General features: G+C 52.2%; 9 protein-coding genes across 9 annotated transcripts in view; 4 read left to right on the top strand and 5 right to left on the bottom strand.

Annotated features, from left to right (window-relative positions):
- ASPZODRAFT_152173 (hypothetical protein) overlaps positions 1 to 3,986 on the top strand; it is a gene marked incomplete at both ends in the record, with an annotated part of 7,701 nt that extends 3,715 nt beyond the window's left edge. The window contains 3 exons of the mRNA XM_022725824.1: positions 871 to 1,263; positions 1,507 to 2,446; positions 2,588 to 3,986. Of these exons, the coding sequence (XP_022581260.1) occupies positions 871 to 1,263; positions 1,507 to 2,446; positions 2,588 to 3,986 (2,732 nt within the window). The remainder of the gene's footprint in view (positions 1 to 870; positions 1,264 to 1,506; positions 2,447 to 2,587) is intronic.
- Positions 3,987 to 4,228: 242 nt separating this feature from the next.
- Positions 4,229 to 5,095, top strand: ASPZODRAFT_2016530 (hypothetical protein). The gene has a single exon (XM_022727542.1). The coding sequence runs from the start codon at positions 4,470 to 4,472 to the stop codon at positions 4,995 to 4,997; it is 528 nt and encodes a 175-aa protein (XP_022581259.1). The 5' UTR covers positions 4,229 to 4,469; the 3' UTR covers positions 4,998 to 5,095.
- On the bottom strand, positions 4,885 to 6,536 carry ASPZODRAFT_132878 (hypothetical protein). The gene has a single exon (XM_022723138.1). It carries the CDS (start codon positions 6,447 to 6,449, stop codon positions 5,019 to 5,021), a length of 1,431 nt encoding a protein of 476 aa, XP_022581258.1. The 5' UTR covers positions 6,450 to 6,536; the 3' UTR covers positions 4,885 to 5,018.
- A 183-nt stretch (positions 6,537 to 6,719) lies between these two features.
- On the top strand, positions 6,720 to 7,940 carry ASPZODRAFT_2014601 (hypothetical protein). The gene is made up of 3 exons (XM_022727538.1): positions 6,720 to 6,785; positions 6,841 to 7,020; positions 7,076 to 7,940. The coding sequence occupies exons 2-3, from the start codon at positions 6,946 to 6,948 to the stop codon at positions 7,529 to 7,531; spliced, it is 531 nt and encodes a 176-aa protein (XP_022581257.1). The 5' UTR covers positions 6,720 to 6,785; positions 6,841 to 6,945; the 3' UTR covers positions 7,532 to 7,940.
- Positions 7,941 to 8,096: 156 nt separating this feature from the next.
- Positions 8,097 to 11,037, bottom strand: ASPZODRAFT_166955 (hypothetical protein). The gene is made up of 4 exons (XM_022726799.1): positions 9,878 to 11,037; positions 8,637 to 9,762; positions 8,392 to 8,579; positions 8,097 to 8,334 (listed from the first exon to the last, which is right to left on the bottom strand). The coding sequence occupies exons 1-4, from the start codon at positions 10,682 to 10,684 to the stop codon at positions 8,188 to 8,190; spliced, it is 2,268 nt and encodes a 755-aa protein (XP_022581256.1). The 5' UTR covers positions 10,685 to 11,037; the 3' UTR covers positions 8,097 to 8,187.
- A 4,559-nt stretch (positions 11,038 to 15,596) lies between these two features.
- On the bottom strand, positions 15,597 to 17,173 carry ASPZODRAFT_132874 (hypothetical protein). The gene is made up of 2 exons (XM_022723137.1): positions 16,415 to 17,173; positions 15,597 to 16,352 (listed from the first exon to the last, which is right to left on the bottom strand). Exons 1-2 carry the CDS (start codon positions 17,087 to 17,089, stop codon positions 15,612 to 15,614), a joined length of 1,416 nt encoding a protein of 471 aa, XP_022581255.1. The 5' UTR covers positions 17,090 to 17,173; the 3' UTR covers positions 15,597 to 15,611.
- Positions 17,174 to 17,472: 299 nt separating this feature from the next.
- On the bottom strand, positions 17,473 to 19,478 carry ASPZODRAFT_132872 (hypothetical protein). The gene is made up of 8 exons (XM_022723136.1): positions 19,392 to 19,478; positions 19,306 to 19,330; positions 19,177 to 19,236; positions 19,085 to 19,112; positions 18,673 to 19,018; positions 18,063 to 18,611; positions 17,737 to 17,994; positions 17,473 to 17,667 (listed from the first exon to the last, which is right to left on the bottom strand). The coding sequence occupies exons 1-8, from the start codon at positions 19,435 to 19,437 to the stop codon at positions 17,579 to 17,581; spliced, it is 1,401 nt and encodes a 466-aa protein (XP_022581254.1). The 5' UTR covers positions 19,438 to 19,478; the 3' UTR covers positions 17,473 to 17,578.
- A 367-nt stretch (positions 19,479 to 19,845) lies between these two features.
- ASPZODRAFT_16495 (hypothetical protein) lies at positions 19,846 to 20,699 on the bottom strand (the record flags this gene model as incomplete). The annotated part of the gene is made up of 3 exons (XM_022726691.1): positions 19,846 to 19,971; positions 20,105 to 20,271; positions 20,339 to 20,699. The coding sequence occupies 3 exons, from the start codon at positions 20,697 to 20,699 to the stop codon at positions 19,846 to 19,848; spliced, it is 654 nt and encodes a 217-aa protein (XP_022581253.1).
- Positions 20,700 to 21,904: 1,205 nt separating this feature from the next.
- On the top strand, positions 21,905 to 23,874 carry ASPZODRAFT_142542 (hypothetical protein; the record flags this gene model as incomplete). Its single annotated transcript, XM_022724860.1, has 6 exons — positions 21,905 to 21,986; positions 22,055 to 22,196; positions 22,275 to 22,940; positions 23,006 to 23,254; positions 23,339 to 23,693; positions 23,779 to 23,874. 6 exons carry the CDS (start codon positions 21,905 to 21,907, stop codon positions 23,872 to 23,874), a joined length of 1,590 nt encoding a protein of 529 aa, XP_022581252.1.
- Between the last annotated feature and the right edge of the window lie 125 nt (positions 23,875 to 23,999).

The raw sequence follows: 23,999 nt of genomic DNA, 5'->3' as shown, positions 1-23,999 counted from the left end.
CCCCCAAAAAGACCCAAACCGAACCAAACCAAAAAAAAAACCACGCTTTTCCTCTTTCTCCCGCTACTCGCTTGGGTCAAAAAGACCCAAACCGAACCAAACCAAAAAAAAAACCACGCTTTTCCTCTTTCTCCCGCTACTCGCTTGGGTCTGCGCAAAAACGCTTGGATGGCCCATCCGTTCCTTTAGCCTCCTCTTCCTCTTCCTCTCTCCCTCTCTCACTTCTCACTCGCCTCCCTCTCTTCCCCTTCCCTCTCTCTCTCTCTCCTTTCTCTCGCCCATTCTCCGTCTTAAACAACCCAGCTTTGCTGTGGATTTTATTTCTCTTTTTTTTTTTTATTTCTCTTTTCCCTCTTCTTCTTTTCTTCTTTCCCTAGAATCCACTCTCGACGGTCGATCGCTCGCCCTTCCTCTAACCTGTCCTCCCTCCACCCCCTTCTTTTCGCTCGATGCGCTTCGTGACCCGTCCGCCCTCTGGATTAAAAAATTTCACCTCGAGACTGGGCTCTGCTTCGGTATCCAGATCATTCTATCGTCGAAACCTCCCTCTACGTGATATCCGATCGTCGTCAATATCATAAATAAAACCTCTCTCTCTCTCTCTTTGCCCTTCTTCCCGTTGGGGTAGGCGATCTCTTTCGATCCATCTTCCACGCTCCCCCCCCCTCCACGGTCGCATTATCGCAGAATTCACACTGGTGTGGTTCCGGGTGCTTTCTGATGATCGTTGACATGCTGGTTGGTTCATGAAAAACGAGCGTGCTCGTTTGGATCTCCTTCCAAGCCTTGAAGAAGGGAAAAATCGGGGAGGTGTTTTTTCTTCTTTTTTTCTCTCAGCCGTAGAGGGGGTATTCTGTCGGATTATGACAGATACCTCCTCTGTCGCCATCACGCATTCCACTACGGACTCCTATCCGGTCACCGTCCCGCTCAAATCGCCCGCCCTCGCCAACGGCGCCGTCGCCTCAAAGGACGTGGTCTTCGCCGAAGACGAAGAACCCTATACCATCAAATGCATCTGCGACTACGACGATGACGATGGCAATACCGTCTTCTGCGAAGCCTGCGAGACCTGGCAGCACATCGAGTGCTACTATTACGGTCGTGAGGTGCCCGAGGTCCACAACTGCGCCGAGTGCGAGCCCCGTCCGTACGATGGCCGCCGTGCGACCGAGCGACAGCGCCGCCTGCGTGAGCAGCAAAATGAGCAGCACAGCGACGGCGGTGACCGGAGATCCAAGTCGAAGAGCCAGAAGAAGAAAAGTAGTAGTAGTGCCGCCGCCTCAACCACCACCATCCCACGAGACTATCTTCCCACTGCCTCTGACCACATCAATGGCGTGACCTACAACAACAACAACAACCACCACCACCACCACCACCACAACCACCATCAGCATCACCATAACCGCACCGAGTCCCATCCGCGCGATCAACCACCATCTAAAAAGGCCAAGACTAGCCATCGCGCCTCCGCTTCAGTCTCTTCCCTACCGGGCAGTCCAGCCCTGCCTCTAGTCAATGCGCCGGTCCCCGCGCGCAAACGGTCCGGATCTAGTGCCATCAGTCCCACCACGATGGCGGCGACGATTCCGCCTACGCCCTCGTTATTATCATCAGCATCGTCGTCGTCGTTGTCGGGGCCTGCCATTCCCCGCTACGCTCCGGAATTTCTTCATCTCTACGACCACGATGCCGGTGCCACTCCAATGGATAGCAACCTGTACGCCAGTCTGTCACTCACCAATGATTTTGCCACGTGGCTTCACGATCCCATCGCCCTCGCCGACGAGACAAACGGCCGTCGACCCCATGAAGTCTACACTTGGTCCGACGAGGCCATGGACCAGTCTCGCTGGCCGCGGCTCGCCGTCGAAACCATCACCCACCCGCCCCTGACGGTCGACGGGCCTAGTCCCACGTGGAAGTTGATCCGCACCCACTCGCGCGTCCGGCGCGACGAGATAGTCGGTGAGATCCAGGGAAAAGTCGGTCGCCTGCGCGACTACTGCCGCGACCCCGCCAACCGCTGGCCCGAGCTACAGCACCCGCAGCCCTTTGTTTTTTTCCACTCGCAGCTCCCGATCTACATCGACAGTCGCCAGGAGGGCAGTCTGCTGCGCTACGTGCGCCGCTCCTGCCGTCCCAACGTCACCCTCAAGATCTACATCACCAACCAGGTCGACTACCGCTTCTGTTTTGTCGCCAAGGATGACATCCCCCCCAACGCCGAGATCACCGTCTCCTGGTACCTGTCGCCTGCCCTGCACCTGGCAAACGATTTTGTCAAACCCGAAGGCAGCGATTCCCCCTCAGACTATGCTGTCACCTGTTTCAGCAAGGTCCTGGCCAACTTTGGCGGTTGCGCCTGCTCTGACTCGCACCACTGTCTCGTCTCCAAACTCGATCGCCGCCGCCAGCCCAAGTTGGCCGTTGAAACAGGCGGGTCCAATCATAAACCGCAGGCAAACGGGAGTAGTAGTAGTGCTAATACTGCTAATACTACTACTACCAAGCGAAAGAAGGCCAAGTCCTCCACCAAGTCAGCCGTGTCGCCGCTGAGTGCCGGTGGGCGCGCCATCGACAGCCGTGCGGGGAGTGAATCGACCAAGAACCTGGACGATGAAGATCCTCCAGTCATCACCACCACCACCGCCGCCGCAGCCGCCGCTTCTGCTGCTGCTGCTGCTGCTGCTGCTGCTGCCGACGGTCGGTCCACGTCAGGCTCCGTGCGAGGCCAGACACGCAGCCGCGATCTGACCCCTACAATACCCTCTAATCCGCACGACGTCTCCCCGTCATTAGCAGAGAACGGGCTGTCCGCACGTGACCGACGCAAGATCGCCGCCGTTGAGAAGAAGTTCCAGCAGTTGGAGCAAGACCAACAGACCGCACAGCGCAAGAAGAAACGCTCCAGCGGCCACTCCACCCAGACTGCCTCGACATCCGCGCGAACAGACGGTGGGTATTTCGGCACCGCCGGATCCAAACGTTTGGACACTGGCTCCCCCTCGCACCGATCGGCCTCCAATACACCTGTCCGGACGCTAGGATATGTTCACCGTGCCATTCAAACGGATCCTACGGAATATGACACGCGGTTTGTTCCCTCACCATCGGCTTCTGTTCGTCGGCCAAGTTTCGTTTCGCTCAGCCAGCGGTTGCTGCGAAAATGTCATCATGATCGTTTTCGATCGGCAAAGATGTGGACGACGACAATACCGCAACCGACCATCGTCATGCCCATGACTCCAGTGCAGGTGCCACCTAGCGGAGATATTGAGATGCAAGACGTCGATTCCCCCACCGAACGACGGCCTTTGTCGCGTGACTCGGACATGGCTAGCAGCATTGCCGTCAGCCAGGAAGATTCACGACCGGTAACACCCGTCGGCCCGAACAATCTGGCATTCCCCGCACCGTTGCCGTCGACTGTCGCTCACCATACGCCGCTTCTACAACAGCATCAGCAACCGAAGACGGCCAATGGTTCACGGACGGACCTCCGCATCCCGATTCCACAACCTCACGTCGGATCATCGGCGACAGCACCAACAACCGTCAGTCCAAGATCCACCACTCCGTCTACGACACAGTCGGTGAGGTCGGCGCAATCTCCGTCAATCACGATGGAATCCCCGTCGGTCACAACGAGCACCGCACCGCCAGGGTCATCAAGTATCACTGGCCCCAGCCCTGCGAAAAAGAAGCTCAGTCTAGGCGACTATCTCATCCGAAAAGGCATGACGACCCCGACTTCCGAAAAAACTCAGGCGCAAGCCACGGCGATGCTCCCGCCCGCCGGGCAGCAGCCGCAGCAGCCTCAGCAAAAGTCGCCGGCTGCATCTGCGTCTGCTCCCAATGGCACTGGGTCTGTCGACGCCAAGGAGTCGATGATCCAGCCACAATCAAGCGGTGTAGTCGACGTGCCGATGAAGGACGTGCCCGAGACCACGCGCTCGCCGCAGGTTCCCTCTGTATCATGATTGTGACATTTCTTCTTTCTTCCTTTTTCTTTCTTTTGAAAGGAGAAAGGGTTTGATCGGCTATGGCTAGCTATGATCACTTCTTTTGGTCTTCTATCTTGTTTATTTCGATTTCGATCTTATACCAGCGGCGATGGCGTGGCGCGGAGGCGTACCGGGATAATGGGTTTACTTTTTATATCTGTCATGTCTTGATTGTTTCGGGATGGAAAAAGGGGGGTTTAATCAGCGATGAACTACAGCTTCAGCTTAGTTACTAGCTATGTGTAATGAGTCGTACTCACTATCTCTTCTCAGTACTTATACCAGTATATTTTAACTTGAATAATCCGTACTAGTATTAAACCACCTAATCAAGCATCGCGCCACCACTTGCCCAACGCCCCACTCGAGCCAGCCATCCCAACCACCTCCTCAAAGCTGACTTCAACACGGAACAAGCGCCCATCTGCCGTGCCCGCGCCGCTCCCGACGGGGACGACGATGCCCCAACCCACCAGTTTCTCCCAGGCTTCGCGCGCGACATCCCGCCCCCAGACGCGGCCGGGCGTGGCGGCCGCGCCGGACGCCGAGGCCGACACCTTGGCGGCGGTGAGGAGGCGGACGTACTCTGCATACGCGGCGGGGAAGGACAACGCCAGCGGGGTCAACGACGAGGCGGTGGTGTTGTGGTTGGTGTTGCTTTGCGGGTCGTACAGGGCTGATAATCGGGTGGCGGCAAGTAAGAGGGCGAGAGGGAGGGAGGAATTCGAGGTTCCGTTGGTGGTGGAGATTGAAAAGGGTAGCGGGGCAGGGTCGGGGCAGGAAAGGGTTTGCTCTGTGAAGGATCTTGGGGTGGGTATTTCAAGTTCAATACTTCCTTCTTCTTCTTTTCCTTTTCTTCTTGATGCGCTATGGTGTAGCTCCGAGAGGGGGATTAAAGCGCTGGTGAAGAATTCCTTGACGGATTTGGTTTGGTGGAAGATTCGTTGCAGGTGGGATTGGAAGCTGGCATCGCTCCACAGGCCCTAGACAGTTAGTTTCTCGTTTGCTTTATGGAATGGCTAGAGGTAGGTGAAAAACCTTCAAGTATGCTCGCCATGCGTCGAGCATCAACTTCCACCGCTTCGATTCAAGGCTGTCCAGTTCGTCTGCATCCATCCCCGCGAGACAGATGTCGGAGAAGATCTCAAACGTCCGCGGAAGCGGTGCAAACACGTAGCGGTGGCTAAAGCGCGACTTCACCCGCTTCTCTAGCATCTCCGTCACCTCCACCTTGGTGGTGATCCCGAGCACCGCGATGGGCGCCTTGCGCGCCTGCGCAATGTCGAACAGGTTGTAGAGCAGTGTCTGGCGTGCATGGTTGGCGAACAGGTCGAATTCGTCCAGGAGAATGATCACCGATTTCGCCGTCGCGGTCGTCGAGTCCGGGTTGTCTGTCCCGCTGAATGTCTCGTCCGGATGCGAGAGCAGAGCCAGAAGGGTTGCCATGGTATCCGCGTAGCTGCTGACCTTGGCTGCATCGTCTTCCGTATTTGTTTCGCGGCCTAGCTGGCGCCACATTTCGCGCAGGGCCAGCCGGTCGTCGGTATGCAGGAAGCCGTTGAGACGGACCACATGGAACTCGTCCCCGTGGTCCCTTGCAAGCGAGGCCAGCGCCGTCTCGACCAGCGCGGTCTTGCCGCACCCGCGCGAACCTAGGATCAGCATCGAATTGCCCTCGCCAACCGTCACCGTCTGCTCCAGGAGCTGATGGACCTTTTGGTATTCGGTCTGTAGGCCCTTGAGCGGGGTGAGCCGCTTGCCGGTGAGCTTTGCCAGGACGAATTCCGTCAATGTCTTGAGCTCGTCGTAAAGCTCGTCGTCCTGGCAGCATGCGAGAAACTGCTGAGCATAATCCGGGAGGGGGTCTCCAGATGGACAAGAATTGTCCGGGGCGAGATCCTGCTGGATTTGCATCGCAATGAGATCGTCAACCCCATCCGGTTCTTCCTCCTCAATCGAGAGAGGCTGTTGCTCTGTTGCATCTCGTGACTCTTCCGTGTCCGTCGTGGTGAAGCGCACCGACGTCTTCTTCATTCGGGTCCGCCGTGTTGACCGGGGGGCGGGAGACTCCTCCTCCTCCTCCTCCTCCTCCTCCTCCTCCTCTTCTTCTTCTTCTTGCTCCGCATCTTCAACATGACTAGCTCGTCTCACCGACGACGGCGTTCCAACCACCTCATCCGCATATCTTGCCGGAGCCTTGCGCTGGCGCACGCTTGTCCTCCTTGTCGGTGTCTCGGCAGGCGGTTCGCCCTGGCGTGCCCGTCTCGTGGATGTGGGCGTTGGCCGCGCTCTCGTGGCAGAGCGTCTCGTCGGAGATTCAGGCCCGCTGTCTGTGTCTTGTGCGTCGGGCGAGGAGGGGAGGGAAAAGACTGCATCGTCGGCCTCGCGCATGGTCTCGTCGCCATCGCTGTCCACCTTTCTCCTCTTGGGGTCTCTCATTTCGAGAAGAGAGTATATGAACAGTAGTAAATCAAGTTAGGGTATTGGAATAGAATTATTAATAGACAAGTCCATAGAAGGTGGTTCAGTCAGTAAGTGACAATCTCAATCTGACAGAGAAATTGCAACGCGTGACGCGAAGTCATGTGACACGACTTCAGTGAACTGACACTGACACTGACAGTCTTCAGTCTTCAGTCTACATACACTACATACGTCTACTACATACGTCTCTACAGGTTACATACAGTCTATAACTTGTTTATAAGTAGACTATCTATCGTCTATCCAGTCGACTCTAACCAGAGTCAGACGAATTTCATACCGACAGCCGAGGTTAGTCCACTAATCTACTAACTACAGACTACAGACTACAGACTACAGACTACAGACTACAGACTACAGACTACAGACTACAGTATTACAGACTACAGTATTACAGACTACAGACTACAGTACTACAACTACAGTTCACTACATCCTCACTACCTATGCAATGCGCACCCCCAACAGACCCCTCGACGAGTTCGAACAAGCCCTCATAACCAGCTGCCAAAGCATAACAAACAAAGTACCCCCGCCCTTCCAAGAGCAAGAAAAGAAAGACATAACTAACTACCAAACAGGAACCAGAAACATGGGGCTTCTCCTCCACGCAAACGGACCTCTCCCTCGAGTCCGGCAGGCAAGCCGACCCCGCGCGCGCCATCTACAGACTCACCATCACCCCGGAACTATGTAATCTCCACGAAACCCTGCACGGCGGGTGTGCCGCCACGCTCGTCGACGTCCTCTCCACCACGCTCGTGCTTGCGCTGTCCTCCCCGGGCCATTTCCAGCGCGGCGGCGTCACTCGTAATCTCCGCTTGACCTACCTCCGTCCTGTTGCTCGGGGGATGCGTGTCCGCCTCGTCACGGAGGCGGTCCATCTCGGTCGGAGGCTGGTCTTGTTGAGATCGGAGATTAGAGCGTTGCCGGGCGATCCGGGTACTGAGGATGATCTCCAGGATGGGCTTGACGGTATACTCTGTGTCGTGGCTGAACATGAAAAGGCAAATACAGATCCAGTAGTCAAGTTGTAACTTATCACCGACTAGGCTACGGCTCCTTCTTTACTGCTAGTTACTTCATTGTGTAGTCTGAAATGTATGCGATTCGCTACCGATAATGCATATGCAAGCAGTTGTGTACAGAATGTACCATGCAACTAAGAAGAAAAGAGAATAAAAATGAATAAGAGAAGATCAGAGGGGAAGAAATGAAAAAGAAAAAGAAATGTAATAAATGAAGAGAAATGGGAGCGGAAAAAGAAATGAACGCCTCTAATGCTTGCGCTCCTCGCCAGGCAACTCTCGGTGAAAGCAGGATTATTACATGTGGCCCCCCGTACCGGCCATGTCTATTGCATCATCCGTAGGTAGGTCGTAACGTAACGTCTTTTCAAATCGGAGGGGGATAGATGTGGGTTGGGAAATGGGAATGCGGTCGTGCGACAATAAGAAGAATGGAGGGGGTTTTTGGTAGGAAAGTCGTCTCAGTGCATTTGATGCAAGGTAGGTTACAGCGAGAGCCAGCGGTCTAGGCCCCATCCCTTGAGACAGAACAGGTTCTCGTGTAATCCGACTTGAGGCACCAGCGGGCACGTCTGTTAGTTTTGGATGTCAAGTGACATGTTTGTTTTTTTCTTCTTTCGGCGGGACGGGGAGGATCGAGTGATGTTCTGATGATACACCTGTCATCATGATCGGTTGGAGCGGCTCATGGAACGTTCAGGGATCGGAACGGGTGTGGGAGAGAAAGAGCGCGGGTTGCCTATCGTATCCAAATCGTGTTCTTGGACGACACTGGCGTATTTGGGATCGCGAAGGAACTTGGGGATGGAGTCCTGGGTCCAGATTAGCTACGCCTCAACAAAAAGAGTGTTCAGATGGAAAAAACATACACTCGACATCAGCTTGAAGACCGAGGTCTGGGCAAGCTCAAAGAGATGTACCACCTCCTGTAAGCTTTTAAGCATTGATTCGTCGTCTCCAACGGCCTTGGTCATGCGGCTGGCCAGACTGTTGCGCAGGGCATGGTCGATATTGAGTTCACACGGCGAGCCAGGGGCCAAGAAAGCATTATAGAGGCCTGATCTGTTAGTTAGCAAAGTTATTGAAAATAAACATAGATAGGCTTGAAACTCACCATAGGCAGCGGCCAAGGTCTCGCGAACGGCATCGACCCGTTTGAAAGTACCCATCTTTTCGGCCTTGTGGTAGTTGGCGGTAAACTCCGAGACATCGACGTAGAAGGAAAGATTCTCCTCGCAGAGAGAGTAGCGCAGGAACTCGCGGAAGAGCAAGCGTAGAGCCGGATCCTGGAGGATGTGCGTCAGGCGGGCGTTGTTGGAGTCCCGAGGGATGCCGCGATCGAAGGCGGGCATGTCCTTCTGCTTGTCACGGGCAATCCAGCCGCAGACTCGCTGACCACGGTCGGAGATGGTGTAGATGGCGTACTTGGACGGCTGGAAGGTGGCGGTGTTGGAGTCGCCTTGCGGGTAGGCCTTGTCGTCCTGCAACATCGAGATCAAGCCATACTTGACGAACAGCTCGGCGATCAGGGAGGTTTCGCGGCGCTCGATGGTGGTGGAGCAGTCCATCAGCCAGTCGGCGGCGGCTTTACCCGTGAAGGTGTTGGGGAACATCTTGTCGCCGATCTTGCGTTCCCGGGCCATCTTGACACCGACCAAGCCGTTGGTGTAGTCACTCAGGGAGTCCGAGTCGGAGCTGGAGATGCTGCTCTTGATGTTGGGGCCGTCCTGGCCGGCGAAGCGCCGGAAGATCACCTCGATGGTGGCGCGGTCGTGTGACAGCTTGTCCGTCTCCAGATCCCGCTCCAGGTTGACCAGCTGCATGGTGTTACGGGGTGACTCGAGCACGTCCATCACGTGGCGCGCGGTGATGCCGTTGCGCTGGCAGAAGCGCTGCAGGATGTTGATGCCCTTGGGGGTCAGCTGGAACAGGGCGCCCTTCATGGGGAACATGGCGACCGGTCGGCCGTCGACGGGCTCGATGAAACGGGCGTCAACGAAGCGCTGGCAGACGGAGCGGGCCATCTCCTTGGCCATGGAAAAGGTGGTTGTGGTCGTCGTCGTGACGATTCGGGACGGGTCCTTGGGGTCGGGCATGCGGTTCGACTGGGAGAATTTGAGTGAGCCCAGGTTGTTGATCGCCTCCTCGGACGTGAAGGTGTGATCGTAGCGGGTGAAGCGTATACGGTGGGCATCCAACCGCAAGCTGACCATCAACGTTGAGAACAAGTCCATAAAATCCTATCAATAACGATCAATTAATTAGCAAAGGATCCACAGACCTCCCTCTCCTACCCTCTTCTTCTTCTTTTTTTTTTTTTTTTTTTTCTTTTCCTCACTGTTCTATTGTATGTACCTTTGTGAATGGACGCTCATCTTCTGTCATGCGCAGTAAGCGCGACGAAGTCTGATGCATCTTTGGCCCCGACTTGGCGGCGGCGGCGGCGGCGGCAGAGTCCGCAGGGTCGGCGAACGGATTTTCCGTCATGTATGATGGTATTCGCTGGAGAGTATGGCGACGCCTTTCGAAAGTTGGGGTTCGCGAGCCAAGGGCAGGCAGAGAATCGAGGATGTCCTGCGACGGGTGGAGGGAGCTATCCGGATGATGGTGGTGGTAGTGGTGGTCGGGAGCGAGGGAAGAGGAAACAAAGTCGCTGATGCTGTTCTTGTATGAATGCTGCTTGGAACCAAGCACACTGTAGGAAGCCGAGGCGCGGAGTGAAGCGTTGGCGGTACCTCCAATGGCGGAAAGACTGGCAAAGGCACTGGTGGTCTTCTCTCGGGCAAGAGCGGCGAAGGAGCGGCGATTTCCTCTAATAGAGCCGATGACAGAACCCTGGAAGGTGGTGACAGGGAGAGAAGGGGTCTGGGTGGTGGTCGCCGTGACGATGGTAGGGGGGGGAGGAGGAGTAGTTGTCGTCGTCTTCGTCGTCGTTGTCGTCGTCGTCGTCGCGGCAGTAGAAGAGGAGGTGGTGGGATTCGTAGTGGCGATAGTAGGTGAGGAGGAGGAGGAGGAGGAGGAGAGATCAGAGGGTAGAAAGGCGGGAGAAGAGGAAAGTATATCGGAAGGAAGGGAGACCGGGGGGTAGTCAGAATCAGGCACTGGATACGCTTGAGCTTGAGATCCTTCTCGGCAGTGGCTCCCGGAAAATGTGGTTGGCATTGAATCCCGAACCAGGCGGAGTGGGAGGAAACAGGAGGAGGGGGGGAGGGGACCTGGCGGAGAAAACGTTGAAAAATAAAACAAATAAAAAAAATAGAATAGAATAAAATAAAATAAAATAAAATGAATAAAGTAAAAATCAATAATAATAATAATAATAATAATAATAAAATAGAATATAATAATAATAATAATAATAATAATAATAATAACAAATAAAAAATTTTTATTTTGTTTTTTTGGAAAATAAAAAAAAATAGTATGAAACACCAGAATATGATCGGCTATTGCCGTCCCTAATTCTGTATTGCACTCTTTATTCTACCCTCTCAGCATGAGTGTTTGGTGTCCACTGTAATAAAGGGGGGTGGGAGGAGAGAGAGAGAGGGAGAGTGGGGGGGGGGGACAATGGACCCAAGGAACACGATAAAATGAAGAGACCAAGACTAATAGATAGTAGGTGACTAGATAGGTAAAGGAAAAAAAAAAAAGACAGAGAGAGAGAGACAGAGAGAGAGAGAGAGAGAGGAAAAAAGAGTCCGAGAGCGCTGAGGAAAGCAGGTCCCATAAAGAGAAAGCGACCACGGCTGGGCGACTAGCTGGATTGGGAGAGTGCCAAACCCCGTTTCCCTTCTTCTGCCTGCAATGGCAACAATTGATTGCAGGGCCCAGGATTCTTTGCTCGCTGCCTGTCATCCACCCGGACTCCACCGAACACGCGCGAGGACGACGGGGGTTTCATGCACCAGAACAACGTGGGCCGCTCTGGGTTTCTCTTCCTGCTGCGATCAGAGGACGATCAGTGACCGTACCGTACAGGACGGTATCGTTGTGGTACAGTACGGAGTACTCAGTACTGTATACTCCGTACCTCTTAGGTAGGAATTCAGTTAGTTACTCGGTATACTACTAATAGTATACTACTATTTACTACCTGTTTTATTTCTTAAAGATAATTGAAATAGCCGAGTATTACTATTACACTACACAAGCGTCGATCACTCCCTGGAATCTACAGATCGACTGTATTGAGTAGGCCTAGTATCTTGACTTTATTTGTCAAACAATCTTTATCGCAGTCGTCACTTACCCAGGTTATAGGTAGTACGGAGGAAACCTTTAGTCTTCTGCAAACTTGGCGTCATCTCGACTGAACTGAACTCTCGGCACCGCCTATTGGCGGACCCCTCAAAACCAAACCCAGACAACTAGTTGATCGGCACGGAGAAAACGGTAGAGATCATCAATGGATCATTGTGAGCACTCACCAAATAAGGCAATGCTGTGGCCTAGTTTCCAACTAGTCGATACTTAGTCAATGACTAGTTACAGAGTATTTGGAGTTAGTACATGTAACTCACTAGGTTGATAACTAACTACCTACCTACTACATAGGTAATTAGTAACTAGTTTCTTTAACTTTCTGTAGTACTTCATCCTACTACTAAGTAATATCTCCTCGGTAGATCCCCTCTTATCGTCCTCGAACTGCCGACTAGAACTCTAAGATGGTTGACTTCTCCATATACTCCGTACGGGATGTTCTCCACAGCAGAACTCTGTTCGTTCGCCTAAACGACTCTAGGCAACGCACGTGGGAAGTCTCTTCTCCCCGAGCTACAGATACGGTGGCCAATGCATATTATGTAAGACAAATGGGATTAACCTAGGTAATCCTAGGTAACTACGGTAGCTACCTAGATAGTTATGAGTAACTAACTACGGAGTACCTGGTTCCTACCTAGATACCATGGTATACCTACAATATTCAATTAATTATAAATACGTAGTACAAGCAATATCAGTCTATGAGGTAGTACCTAGGGATAATAGATCTACTGGTCTAGATAGACTGGAATTGAATTCCACCTAATCATCTCATTCGAATCTGAGGACATGTCGATCTTACTGTAGTGACTGATAGTCTGACTAGTCAAGCTGATCTATCAGTACTCCGTAATCACATCATCCTAGTACCCCGTACCTAGGTAATAACTAATCAACTACCTAATAGTTACTATGGAGTACATACTCGTAAGATTGAGGAGTACTCCTCTCCGTACCGGTAAAGTACTGTACTGTAACGTGGCACCTACTCTGTACCACAGTAATGGTATAGTTTACCGCCGTTGATACCGAGACGGCATGACTGCAGTAGAGTACCTAGTAAGCCACGGGGTTCTGGATTGCGACTCGCAACCCATGGCCCACGTGGGCACACGTGGAGATTGCTCTTCCCTGCTGGTGGCGTAACATACGGTACCACATCGTACATCGTTTCTACCTATATGTTCTCGACTGTAGTACTGTACTCTGATCTAATAGGATGTGGCTATAATATTTATTAGATTTATCCATACGGAGTACCTTGGGAGTAGATAATCTTAAAAGTAAGGTACTACCTAGGTAACTACGTACTGATGTCATTGAAGGATTCTTACAGGAAAGTATGGAATCCCACCGCTCAGTCCATGGAATATTTCCGCTTCTCTACCACATTCAGTGGGTGTCAAAGCATCCATCGTCCACGACATTGGCCGGCTTTTTCTCTCCAGCCAATCTTGCCGACGTGCTCTCGTTGTGGCGGCGCTTAGACATGACATGGCGGTGAAGATGCACTAGAAAACTAGTCATGATAACAGTACTAAGTAGAGTAACTAGTAACTACCTAAGGGAGTCCTACTAACTAGGTACCTAACTTAACTACCAACTAACAACTAGTTACTAGAGCCAACTAACTACTGCTAGCTCTTACTAAGGCTGACCAATTGTCTTCCTGCCCACGGCTGATCTAGTCTGTATCTACAAGATACCTATAGGTGCGTATACTCTCCTACACAAAGATAAACTCCAGGAAATCATCATCAACCTTATACTACTGATAGACACTAAACTAGTTACTCCATAATGGCGGCCATCAGACTACTACATACATATGTAGTACGTACGGAGTACAGAGTATCAGTATATCAATCTTGAGCCGTGTACTCCATACTCCATACTCCATACTCCTACTCCGTATGTAGTACTCCGGAAAGCCCACAGATAATCCCTACCTGCCACGTGAAAGTCTGATCCGACTGCCTGCAGCGATGGACAAGGCTGACGCTTGGCTTCTGTGTCTATCATTGGGTGCCGAGATAAGACATGGCTGGCGGAAGGTTCAAGCGATGAGAGTCCAGGGCCCTTGCGTCAGACTCACTAACTTTCTGACAGGGTTATACTAACTATTACTATTATTATTATTATTAATCTCCTATGTACTCCGTAGTCATTCTATAATCTGTTCGGGTCCGAACGCTGATGTCTGAGCGTCAACTGGGTATTTGACTAGTATGTAGAACTATTAGTTATTCCATTTCTTGGCTTCAGTCTATACGAATCAAAACAGGCCTGCTGTCAGCTGAACTCTATCCCACGTGGATGTACATACTAGCCCAACTACTTACCTGTAGTTACTACCTAGGTAGTACCCAATCTATATTGATATCTATAATTCAATGATAATGATGAGTAGATTTCTAATTAGATTAACACTTTTTCTACATACACTTTATAATTAGTTAACTCATAACCAGGGTAACTAGTACTTACTAGGTAAGACTACTGTCTTACTGCATGAAACGAGCGATAAACACGCTAGCCTCTTCTGAAACACGGCCTGGCTAGTCCCCGCCACGTGGTCGTGGTCGTGTGACCAGAGAAGGATCCTGAACAAGGATCTTCGAGCGACAAGTTGTATTATTCATAGATTGTATTATGGCGGTGTGACTTTATTACTTATGGTTATCTAATAGGTAGTAGCTATATATTTTACAATATACAGTATATAGAAAAGTGTATACCTTGGTACCTATTGTATAATAGGTACCTACCTATCTAATGTACTGTACAGAGTACGTATTTACTAACTAGCCTGTGTTATGTAGACGTATACTGTCTCTAGTCTAAGCCACTAGAAGAATTCTAGAAGAGTTCTAGAACTACGCTAGAAAACTCGCAGGCTCCATCCTCGGTGAACGTCATCCTTGTCCGAAGAATTTTCTAGTGACTTGCCTAGTAGAGACTAGCAAGTTGTTTCACCAAGTACGGAGTACGGAGTAACCGGAGGAGGAGACAGAGTATAGGTACTAGTACCTTAGTTACCTGGTAGCCAGAATGACCTAGTAATAACTACTACAGTGTACCTCCTTAGGTACCTTTAGTAGTATACTAGGTACTCAACTGATCCTTCCAACAATAGAAAATCGACACGCGACACTAACGATACAATACTGCCCTAGACATACTACTAGGTAGGTACCTAGTACCTTGGTAGTACTCCAGTAGGTACTTAGGTACTCCATAGGTAGTTACCTAGTAGTGTCTCTACTCCATAGGTACCTAGTGCCTCTACTCCATAGTACCCCTATGAATCAGGAGGCACTTTGCACCTAGAATAGAGGTATCAGCTAATAATTACATCATCGGTCTCGCAAGTTTCGGCCGAGTGCATCATATGATGGAAAATGCAATGTAAATGCCCACAAGTACAGAGTACATTTATAAAACAGCTCCTGAGCCAATCACTGACGGAGATGCTCCTGGACAGACCTTAAGGCACCTAGGTATCTTCTAACTAACTAACTAACTAGTAGTTAGGAAGTACTAAGTCTGAGAAGGCAATTAATAGTGTATGTACCATGTCGATCTTTCAACGTACAGGTAAATACCACTCTTCACGCCATCCCTGGACAGGATAAGGACATGGGTGTGTGTCGTAGCAGTGTGACTATGCAGAATAGATGCATTTGATCGGCAGCTACTAGCTACCTACCCATGAGTGATATTACAGAATAACCAGAGTCCTCCTTATCAAGTAAATAACTATGCATATTCTGATACAATATGCTGGACCTGCACCTAAAGGTATCATGTAACAATATCACTATTTCGATGTCCCCCATCCTCTCATCCGCATCCCCTCCTCGATAGCCATCCAGATGTTCTCGACAATCTCCCGGTCCCGCCACCGACCACCCCCGTGGGCTCCGCCCTTGTCGTCCCATCGCTCGATGGCAAAGCTCTGGACGCCACGGCCCCAGCCCTTGACTTCCCGCGGGGTATCCTCGCCCCGCCAGCCGACGTAGATCCCCGTCGCGTGCTTGAAGAGCTCCGGTGGCGACGTCCACTTGTACGACTTGAACTGCCACGTCTGGCCTGTCGTGAACACCGCAACCAGCCGTTGCCAGTACTCCGGCTTGAAATTCACCGTGCTGTCCACCAGGATGAACCGGGTCATCTTGCCTCCGCGCTGTTGCGACGGCCCATCCCCACCAGACGCTTTCGCCAAATGGCGAATCGGTCGTTCGACATGCAGGATATTCGGCGCGTCAGACGTGTTCAGCGACGGATGGTCCGGAGGCATGAACGTGCCGTTTTGGAGGAAGGATTTGACGTTTGCCATGCGGATCAGCGATGAGGCAGAGGGGGAGATGAGGATGATAGGATCTTTGAGATGGCGAGAAGAAGAAGACGATGACGAGAGCCCAGACTTGGAGAGCGAGAACCCGGCAGACGGTGCCGCCAGTGGCTTGCTCCCCGGTTTCGTGCCGGGGGGGTACTGTCCGCTTCGTGACCGGTTGCGTGCCAGGAAGGATTCCGCCGATTTACGAATGTGTGAAAAGTCCTGGTCACGGTTTCATTAGCTTGGAATTAACTCGGCGCTGGGGGGAGGCATGCAAGACTCACCGTCGGTTTGATACCTCTTAAGACCGTATTCCGATCTCCCATCCGTCTTTCTCCATTGTAGATCTCCTGTAACCTGGGATCGATGGGCTTTGGAGCCCGGCTAGTCTGGGCGCTGGCAGCCGGACCAGCTCCTGCTGGTGCACCGCCGCCAGGGGCGGACGGGACCCCGAGGGCAGCACCGGCAGCAACGGCCGCAGCTTGATCTGCTTGAGGGGCTGCAGCGGCCGCGCCTTCCAGGGGCTTGATGTACTCACTCTCATCAGATGCGCCCTCCAGCCAGGTGATCAGGTCTAACCGTTCAACGAACACCAGGTTGTGAACCTTTTCTTCTGGCTCACCATCCGGGCGTTCCTTCTGCTTGAGTGCTTCGTTTAGCTCCTGCGCCGAGGCAATGTACTCGGGAATCGCGACATCTTTTTTCTGCCATGCGAAAAAGATACTGCGGAGGTTGACCGCGGATTCGAGCGCGGCAGACACGAAACGCGTTGGCGTGGTCAGGGAGATGGTCTGTGGAATCGGTTGCGTGAAAAACAGATACGATGCTTTGGCAAGGTCGTCAGTCGCGTTCTGGTCGGAGAGATCGGGGGAGGTCGTCAGCGTAGGAAGGGTGCCGGCCTCGATGGCACGGCGAAGGGAAAGGAGAGGATCCTGCAACGCAGGATCGATAGAGGCCATCGTGCTATCTTGCTGAAGCCAGCAGAAATCAATCGGCTATCCCACTGATCTGAGGGGGTGTGCACTCTGGTTGTCGATGTTGCTCAAGAGAGCTGGGTGGCTTCTCAAGCTGCGGCTGCGGCAGAAGGTAGGATGTGGTCACGTGATACGTCAATGGCCTCAATGCTCAAAGACAAGGCGCAATAGGCTTAAATGAATCCAAAAGACATCTTTACCTAGTATATCATATTTCACCACCACCACCACTACTACTACTACTACTACTACTACTGAGATGGAGAAGCGAATGTAGTATATTCAAGTTGCTCTGCTCCAACAGCTGCGATTCGAAGTTTTCAGTGAATAAACGCAACAGGTGGGCGCGAGTAAAAAGCATGTCCAGAGAGATATGGCTGAGGTAAAATAAGAGTCAGCAGCATCATCATCATCTAAAAAGCCACTATAGTAGTATTATGGGAACAGCGATCTGAATCAGTAGAGCGACCAAGTTTACTCCTCAACAAGGTTATGGCCCTCCCGAAGACCATCAACAACTAGTTCCTGGCCAGTCGCCCGTTGGTAGATGTCCCGCACGTCGTCTGAGAATCCCGTGTTAGCTTCCAAGGAAGACTCCCCGTGTCCAAGAGGGCAGGGGCAATTCGACTTACCGGTTGTTGTCTCAAAGTGCGACGTGGCGTCGTAGCTCTTGGAGATGAAGATGTTGTCATTCTTGCCGCTCTCGAGGGGCTCGTACAGCGGGATCGGCGGGCCCATGAACTTCTCTTCGATCGCACCCAGACGTTCGAAGCCAGGCTGAAGCTCCAGGTGGTGGTTGGCGTCGGTCTCGGCGATAGTCGAGACGATGGCAACGTAGTAGCCCTTAGGGCAGACGTTGTGGGCGGACGAGACCATTGCAATGTAGATATCTTACGTACCGTTAGAGATTCATATTTTTATGGGCTTTCTCTCTCTCTCAATTTTCAATGTTTCTTACCGTGCTTTCTGCCCACCTGGGACTGAGGGATGATCAGCTGCAGCGAGTCACTGCCATCGGTCTTGTCGATAGGGTGCTTCAGAATGCAGATGGCCTTCAGGAGGTAACCGGTCACCTTGGCCTTGTCGGGGAAGTATGACGGGTCGGCGAGAATCTTCTTTGTCTTCGTCTGGAAGCTCATGGCCTCGCCATTCTCCCGGTCCTTCATCGTTGCCTTAATTCCGGAGACCTTCCCATCTTCGTAGAGGACCTCGTCAACGTTGGTGTTGAGCATGTAGGTACCGCCATAGATGGCGGACAAACGAGCAAAGCCCTGAGGAAGCTCCCCAAGACCGTAGAGAGGGTAGATATAGGGTGACTTTCCGTAGCGCGCCATGGAGTTCACATACAGGCGAATCCGTTCGATGGTCTCGATCGCCATGCCGGGTGTAGTGGTATATTCATCCGACTGGTACAAAGCCATCGAGTGTCCGACAAAGTCACGAGTGTTAGGTTCGAGGCCGAACTTGTCGTAAATCTCCTTGACAGTGCATGCGGCAACCGGCAGACCTTGAGGAAACCATCAGTATCCAGGAGGCAAAACAAAAGAGCTGGCAACCGGCCAACAAACCTTGGTGGGTCGACGGATCATCTTCCTTGAAGTCACCAACCCACTCCAGGAACTTCTTTGCGCGTCTTTTCTCAAACAGCCCCATCAAAGAGGAACGGAGAGCCTCGCCAGCATCCGAGGGCACCTTGGCCACGGTAGCCTTAGCCCCGCTGCCTTGCTGCACATAGCTGCCCGCGATCTGCTTGAACTCCAGATATCTTGTTACGTCGGTAGAAACCAGGATGTTGGTGAGCTCGCCGTTTGCCATCAAAAGCTTCGGGACAAGATCGATGTTCCAGTCATTTGGCCGTCCGTATTTCTTCCAAGGCTCCTCCCCGGGGCTGAGGGTGCGATACTTCTTGAACAGCTGCGAGAGGGTATCAGCAAAGGCAACAAGATTATTGGGGGGGGGGGGGGGGATGGTTTAACTGACAGTCTCAATGTTCACAGAGGCGGCCTCACTAGAATTCAAGGGTCAGTATAGGGGACGCTACGCAAGCAAAGATCCAGGCACTGTCTACTTACCCACCATAGTGATCATTACGATCGATGTGGAGGACCTTGTTTCCCTTGACACTCAGAACACTGCCACAAAATTAGATCTGTGAGTCTCTACCACGTGACAAAACGAGCTTTTGTTCGTGGAGTTCCTACCCTGAAAGCACGCATTCCGTCAAACCTGGAGATGAGGTTAGCAAGCTTGGGAGTTGCAACGTCACTTTGGCGGGGTAGCTTCATACCAGTGCCGAGGACGACAACGTCGTATTCGGGGGCGATCTCATCCATAATTGGGTATCAGGTAAAGATTTCTGTGTCCAAGAAAAAATGAATACTCAACACTCGATGGGGAGACTCCAGAAAGAGGGGCAGGATGCTGCAGTGGAAATGGTCGGTGTTCTGATGGCGGTGAGTTTGGGAGGCTTGTTTTAGTTTCACTGGTGAGGCGTTGGCGCCCCCGCGGATTATTCAGACCATTTAACCAGAAAGTTATTTATCTACGCCAGTTTCAAACTGACCGAAAGCTGAGTGGCTGGTGAAGAGAGGCTTCATCCTCTGATTTGAAGGGGTTCTTGGAAAATAAATTTGACTATGTAATCTACATGACCAACCATCACACTCACAATAACAAGCCCTGATAATATTACATGCGGCAATAGGGATTATGAAGACGAGCAATTTGCTCGTAGAGATCAATTATTGCCCCGGTTCTTCCTCATCGGTTGGGGGTCGGTAACCCTTATTGTAAAGTGCCTGAGCCTCCTCCCAGGCGTACCAACGTTCTCTCAGAACGTGCTTGATACTCTTCTGAGTGACTCGGATCTGTGACCATCATCTATTAGCAACTGGCAACAGTGACAGATGGACTAGTGCTTAAGACGGGAATAGATGTTTATATCCGACGTTTTGGTACAGAAAGAAGAGAGAGAGAGGGAGAGAGAGTTGTGCAGCTTACCGCTCTATCGCGAGAGTTCGCCTCGTATTCTCCATACCCAGCCTTCAGCCGTTCCCTTTCCAGGTTGGACGTAGCAATGCGGTTCCGTTCCTTAGCGCACACCCACCACAGAGAATGGAGGTCTTCCCAGGACTTTTCGCGGAGTTCTTGAATGGACCAGGAACGGCCTGAGAGAGAATATGGTCAGCAAGGGTATCAAACATGAGGTATCTTCCCAATTCAGGTTCCACTGACCATGAGCACCGTCGTACTCGGGCGTGCTCAGAGCTTGTTTATCTGGGGGGAAGAAACCCCAGAGACCGTGGTTAGGGGTCGGACTGCGTCGTTCGATCGCATCTGGCGACACGGGCTTTGGCAATGGGTATTTCGACACTCCCAAGGGAAACTTCGGGCCCGTCCGATGGATCGCAGACACGGCGCGGACCTTGTTCGCGTCTCGGCCAGAGGCCACGGCCGTCGACGAAAAGCTCGAACACTGGATGGGCGACCGGATGAGGGAAAAGTGAAGCGACGGCGCAAGATATGGAGGAGGTAATTCAACGACCTGCACGCCCCCGAACTGGCGGGCAAGCCGAACGACCGATTGCCGATGCATGGTGATGATCTGAAGGTGCGGCTGGACCCGAGCAATTGTTCGCATCTTTTTCGCGGATGGGATGCTGCAACACCAGGCGCTAGTCGGATCCGGGTGTGGTCACGTGATTATTTTACACTGAATGTCTGGGACTCGAGAGTGACTGGCAACTGGCAACTGAGGTACCTACTACAGTAGTCACTGATGACTGAAACTAACTCCCTGCATGCACTGACAGTAGAAAGCCAGAAGTTGGTTCTTTTTATGAGGCCACTTAGATGGCTGCTGTACAGTTGTGGCTTCATTAGAATCCCTCGAGAACACTGATGCGAAACGATCTACGGAATACAGTCGTGATAGCACGCCAATAGGTCTAGAAACTGGTACCATATCAAATATAACAGGATCTGAGGCATATCATCTCCATTAAAATCTGCTATCAGACGGTTTGAACCCTTGTTGGAGGCGTAGGCTTGTCTCAAGCTGAGAAAGAGTATTTACCACTCTAGTGATGCTAGGTATCATTTAGACAACGGCCGTCTGGGCATCTCATTGAATAACCGACGACAATTCCCTTGGAGACTGAGAAACTGAGAGACTGACTTACTCGCCTGTCTAACAGAAGTAGTTAATATAAATCTGCCTAGAGGAACACTGAAGAACACCAAGCGGGCTTGCTGGTCCGTGCACTGTGCCTCTAAGAAGCGCGCGCCAAAGTCAGTTCACTCCACCACCAGTAGCGGAGAGGATAGTGGGATCAGAGCCTGGTCTCTTTTGCAGTGTCATCAACTTAGAGATACTCTCATTGAGCAGCTGGATGAGAATCTGTGTTATCAGCATACCTCGGCAGCTCCTCTAGCCTACCTTACCACCCACTTTTTTCTTCCAAGATCATGAATAGACCAGGTTCGTTCAGTCTCTGCCCCAAGCCCTGAAGCCATGCGCTTCTGCCTCTGCTGGTTGCCACTCCACCGGATGCCCGCCCTCCTCGACTCTGCCCTTGGTGGATCTGTAGATTGAAGTCGTGTGCACCGGGACAACCGCCGCCTGCGCAGATTGCATCTCCTCGCTGCGGTAACGGGATATCCAGCGACTCGGTGCCAAGAAATCCCTGCAGTTCCCGCCCGGAGACGTTGCCCACGCTTCTCGACCGGAGTTCCTTTTTCCATATCTTGGCTGACCGACCACGCGATCGTCTAGGACCAGGTCCGCAACCTCTGAGAGGCATGTCTGGGTTCCCCGCGCAACAGCAAACACAAGCTCGCAATGCGACGCTAGCCTCGGCGCGGTTGCCGAATGGGAAGCTGGGTGCGGCCGCTCGTCCTGTCGACGTTTTGAGTGCTTGGAAACAACTGACATTTATATCTGGTCAGCAGGAAGCGGCGCGAGCTGGAATTTCAATCTACCTGTGAGCGGAGCGCCAGGTCTGCAGAGCAACCAACAGCGAGGCATCGGAGGGATGGGTACCTTCGCACAAAGCATCGGGAACTCCCAGCCCAATACACCCCTGGATCTCTCGTGAGTGAAGAAACCTGTTTTTTGCTTCCCCTTTACCTTCCTCTAATCAACTTACTTATCGTATTACTTTCTGTGCAGCGAGTTTCCTTCATTATCAGGTGCACCCCAGCAGTCCCAGTCACAGAATCCAGGGCAGTTAGTGTGGGCGAATGCCAGTCAGCGTGCGTCACAGCAGACCCCCGTTCAAAGACAGCAGCACCCTCCCATTTCTCAGACTCCTTCCCGAGGGGCGCAGACTCCATCGCACATCTCCCAGCAACAAACACAACCCGCCAACGACGATCTTTTCCCGTCCGGTGCGCAATTTGCGAATCGGCTGGACGACTTCCGAGGCGGCGGGCAAGGAATAAGCAGTCAGTTAGGGACCAGCTCTCAGCCTCAGACCGGCAATATCGAAGAGTTTCCACCGTTGGGTCGGAACCTCCACGGAGAACTGGGTCAAGAACGCAGAGAGACTCTGCTGCAAAACGCAAGGCTTGGCAGTTACAATACCGGCTTGGGCTTCTCTGCCGTGAACCAGTCCCAGTCATCGCAGAATCGCAACGTGATGTCGACGACGGCCAATGGGCAAGAACCGACGAGGATAATGTCCCCTGCATCCGCGGGGCCTGGAGGTACAGCTTCCCTCTCTCGGCATGTGTTTCCTCGTACGGCAGGACCGCAGGCTAACCGAGTCCAGGCATATCAGCTTCACGGTCACCCGTTCACCAAAGGTCGAATGGCGTTCTCGGACAAGACAAAGAGGTAAGCCCGATAAATGTTTCACCTTTGGTTGCCGAAACTGACGCAACTCAACAGGATCCAAGTAGTACTTTGCTGTCAGCGCAGCAGCAACAGATGCAGCAACGGTCGCAACAAACAGGGGTCGTCAGCGAAGGACAAGAACCCCAAACCTCATCGCAAAGCGCCGAACAACCCCCCCTCTCTCAGATGAGCGAGCTGGACAGATTCGGGCTCGCGGGGCTGCTCCGGATGATTCATAGCGAAAGCCCCGATGTTGCCAGCCTTGCGGTCGGCCAGGATCTGATGACTTTAGGCTTGGATTTGAATCAGCCTGAGTAAGAAATGAAGCCTTTTCCTATTATTTCCTATTGAATGCCTTTGGGAAGATCCCATTGCAGCTGACTGACTGCGTCGGGTAGGCCGCTTCATACGTCTTTCGCCTCGCCGTTCATTTCTTCCATGTCAGCCGTGCCTCTGGAGCAAGATTTCAACCTTCCCTCGTGTTATAGTGTGGCAAACATCCAGCCTCTTCAGACTCGGATTCCGAGCTTTAGCGACGAGACGCTATTCTACATCTTCTACAGCATGCCCCGTGACATCATGCAGGAACTTGTTGCAGAGGAGTTGATGGGCCGCAAGTGGCGGTACCACAAAATTGAACGCTGCTGGCTGACTCGTGACGAGACCTATCCTGGCCCGGTTGACGTCGAACGGGGTGTGAGCGAGCGAGGAGTCTATCTTCTGTGGGATCCAACTAGCTGGAAGAAAGTTCGGGTCAGTGATTTTCTTTTGTTTTTTGCCTCCGTCTTGTTTTATTCCCTTCCCATGTCAAAACAGCTTTCTAACACATCTGACACAGCGTGAATTTATCCTTCGATACGAAGATCTAGACAACAGGCTGGATCCCAATAGCCGGGTCACCCGTTCGGTCGGGATGCCTCAGCATGTCTCATGATTCTTCGGTTGGAATTCATGTTGAGATGGTATGAGCACTGGATTTCTGAATTGCAGACTTCCGGTGCCTTCCATCTCCTTTTCTGAAACCCGGAGCATCGTCATCCATTGACAAACCCCAGGCCA

The sequence above is a fragment of the Penicilliopsis zonata genome (genome assembly GCF_001890105.1).
Source record: "Penicilliopsis zonata CBS 506.65 unplaced genomic scaffold ASPZOscaffold_7, whole genome shotgun sequence".
NCBI classification, from domain to species: Eukaryota; Fungi; Ascomycota; class Eurotiomycetes; order Eurotiales; family Aspergillaceae; genus Penicilliopsis; species Penicilliopsis zonata.
This window is presented reverse-complemented; position numbering and strand designations above follow the sequence as displayed.

What these genes read in the sequence shown, in the direction of transcription:
- ASPZODRAFT_2016530 (XM_022727542.1), top strand. Translation starts at nt 4,470, where the DNA reads ATGCCCCAACCCACCAGTTTCTCCCAGGCTTCGCGCGCGACATCCCGC.
- ASPZODRAFT_132878 (XM_022723138.1), bottom strand. Translation starts at nt 6,449, where the DNA reads ATGAGAGACCCCAAGAGGAGAAAGGTGGACAGCGATGGCGACGAGACC.
- ASPZODRAFT_2014601 (XM_022727538.1), top strand. Translation starts at nt 6,946, where the DNA reads ATGCGCACCCCCAACAGACCCCTCGACGAGTTCGAACAAGCCCTCATA. An exon ending in GCCAAAGCATAACAAACAAA is followed by an intron (nt 7,021 to 7,075) that starts GTACCCCCGCCC and finishes ACTACCAAACAG; the next exon opens with GAACCAGAAACATGGGGCTT.
- ASPZODRAFT_166955 (XM_022726799.1), bottom strand. Translation starts at nt 10,684, where the DNA reads ATGCCAACCACATTTTCCGGGAGCCACTGCCGAGAAGGATCTCAAGCT. An exon ending in ATGAGCGTCCATTCACAAAG is followed by an intron (nt 9,763 to 9,877) that starts GTACATACAATA and finishes CGTTATTGATAG; the next exon opens with GATTTTATGGACTTGTTCTC. An exon ending in GACCTTGGCCGCTGCCTATG is followed by an intron (nt 8,580 to 8,636) that starts GTGAGTTTCAAG and finishes CTAACAGATCAG; the next exon opens with GCCTCTATAATGCTTTCTTG.
- ASPZODRAFT_132874 (XM_022723137.1), bottom strand. Translation starts at nt 17,089, where the DNA reads ATGGCCTCTATCGATCCTGCGTTGCAGGATCCTCTCCTTTCCCTTCGC. An exon ending in TAAGAGGTATCAAACCGACG is followed by an intron (nt 16,353 to 16,414) that starts GTGAGTCTTGCA and finishes AACCGTGACCAG; the next exon opens with GACTTTTCACACATTCGTAA.
- ASPZODRAFT_132872 (XM_022723136.1), bottom strand. Translation starts at nt 19,437, where the DNA reads ATGGATGAGATCGCCCCCGAATACGACGTTGTCGTCCTCGGCACTG. An exon ending in ACGGAATGCGTGCTTTCAGG is followed by an intron (nt 19,237 to 19,305) that starts GTAGGAACTCCA and finishes ATTTTGTGGCAG; the next exon opens with TGTTCTGAGTGTCAAGGGAA. An exon ending in CCAGGTGGGCAGAAAGCACG is followed by an intron (nt 17,995 to 18,062) that starts GTAAGAAACATT and finishes ACGGTACGTAAG; the next exon opens with ATATCTACATTGCAATGGTC.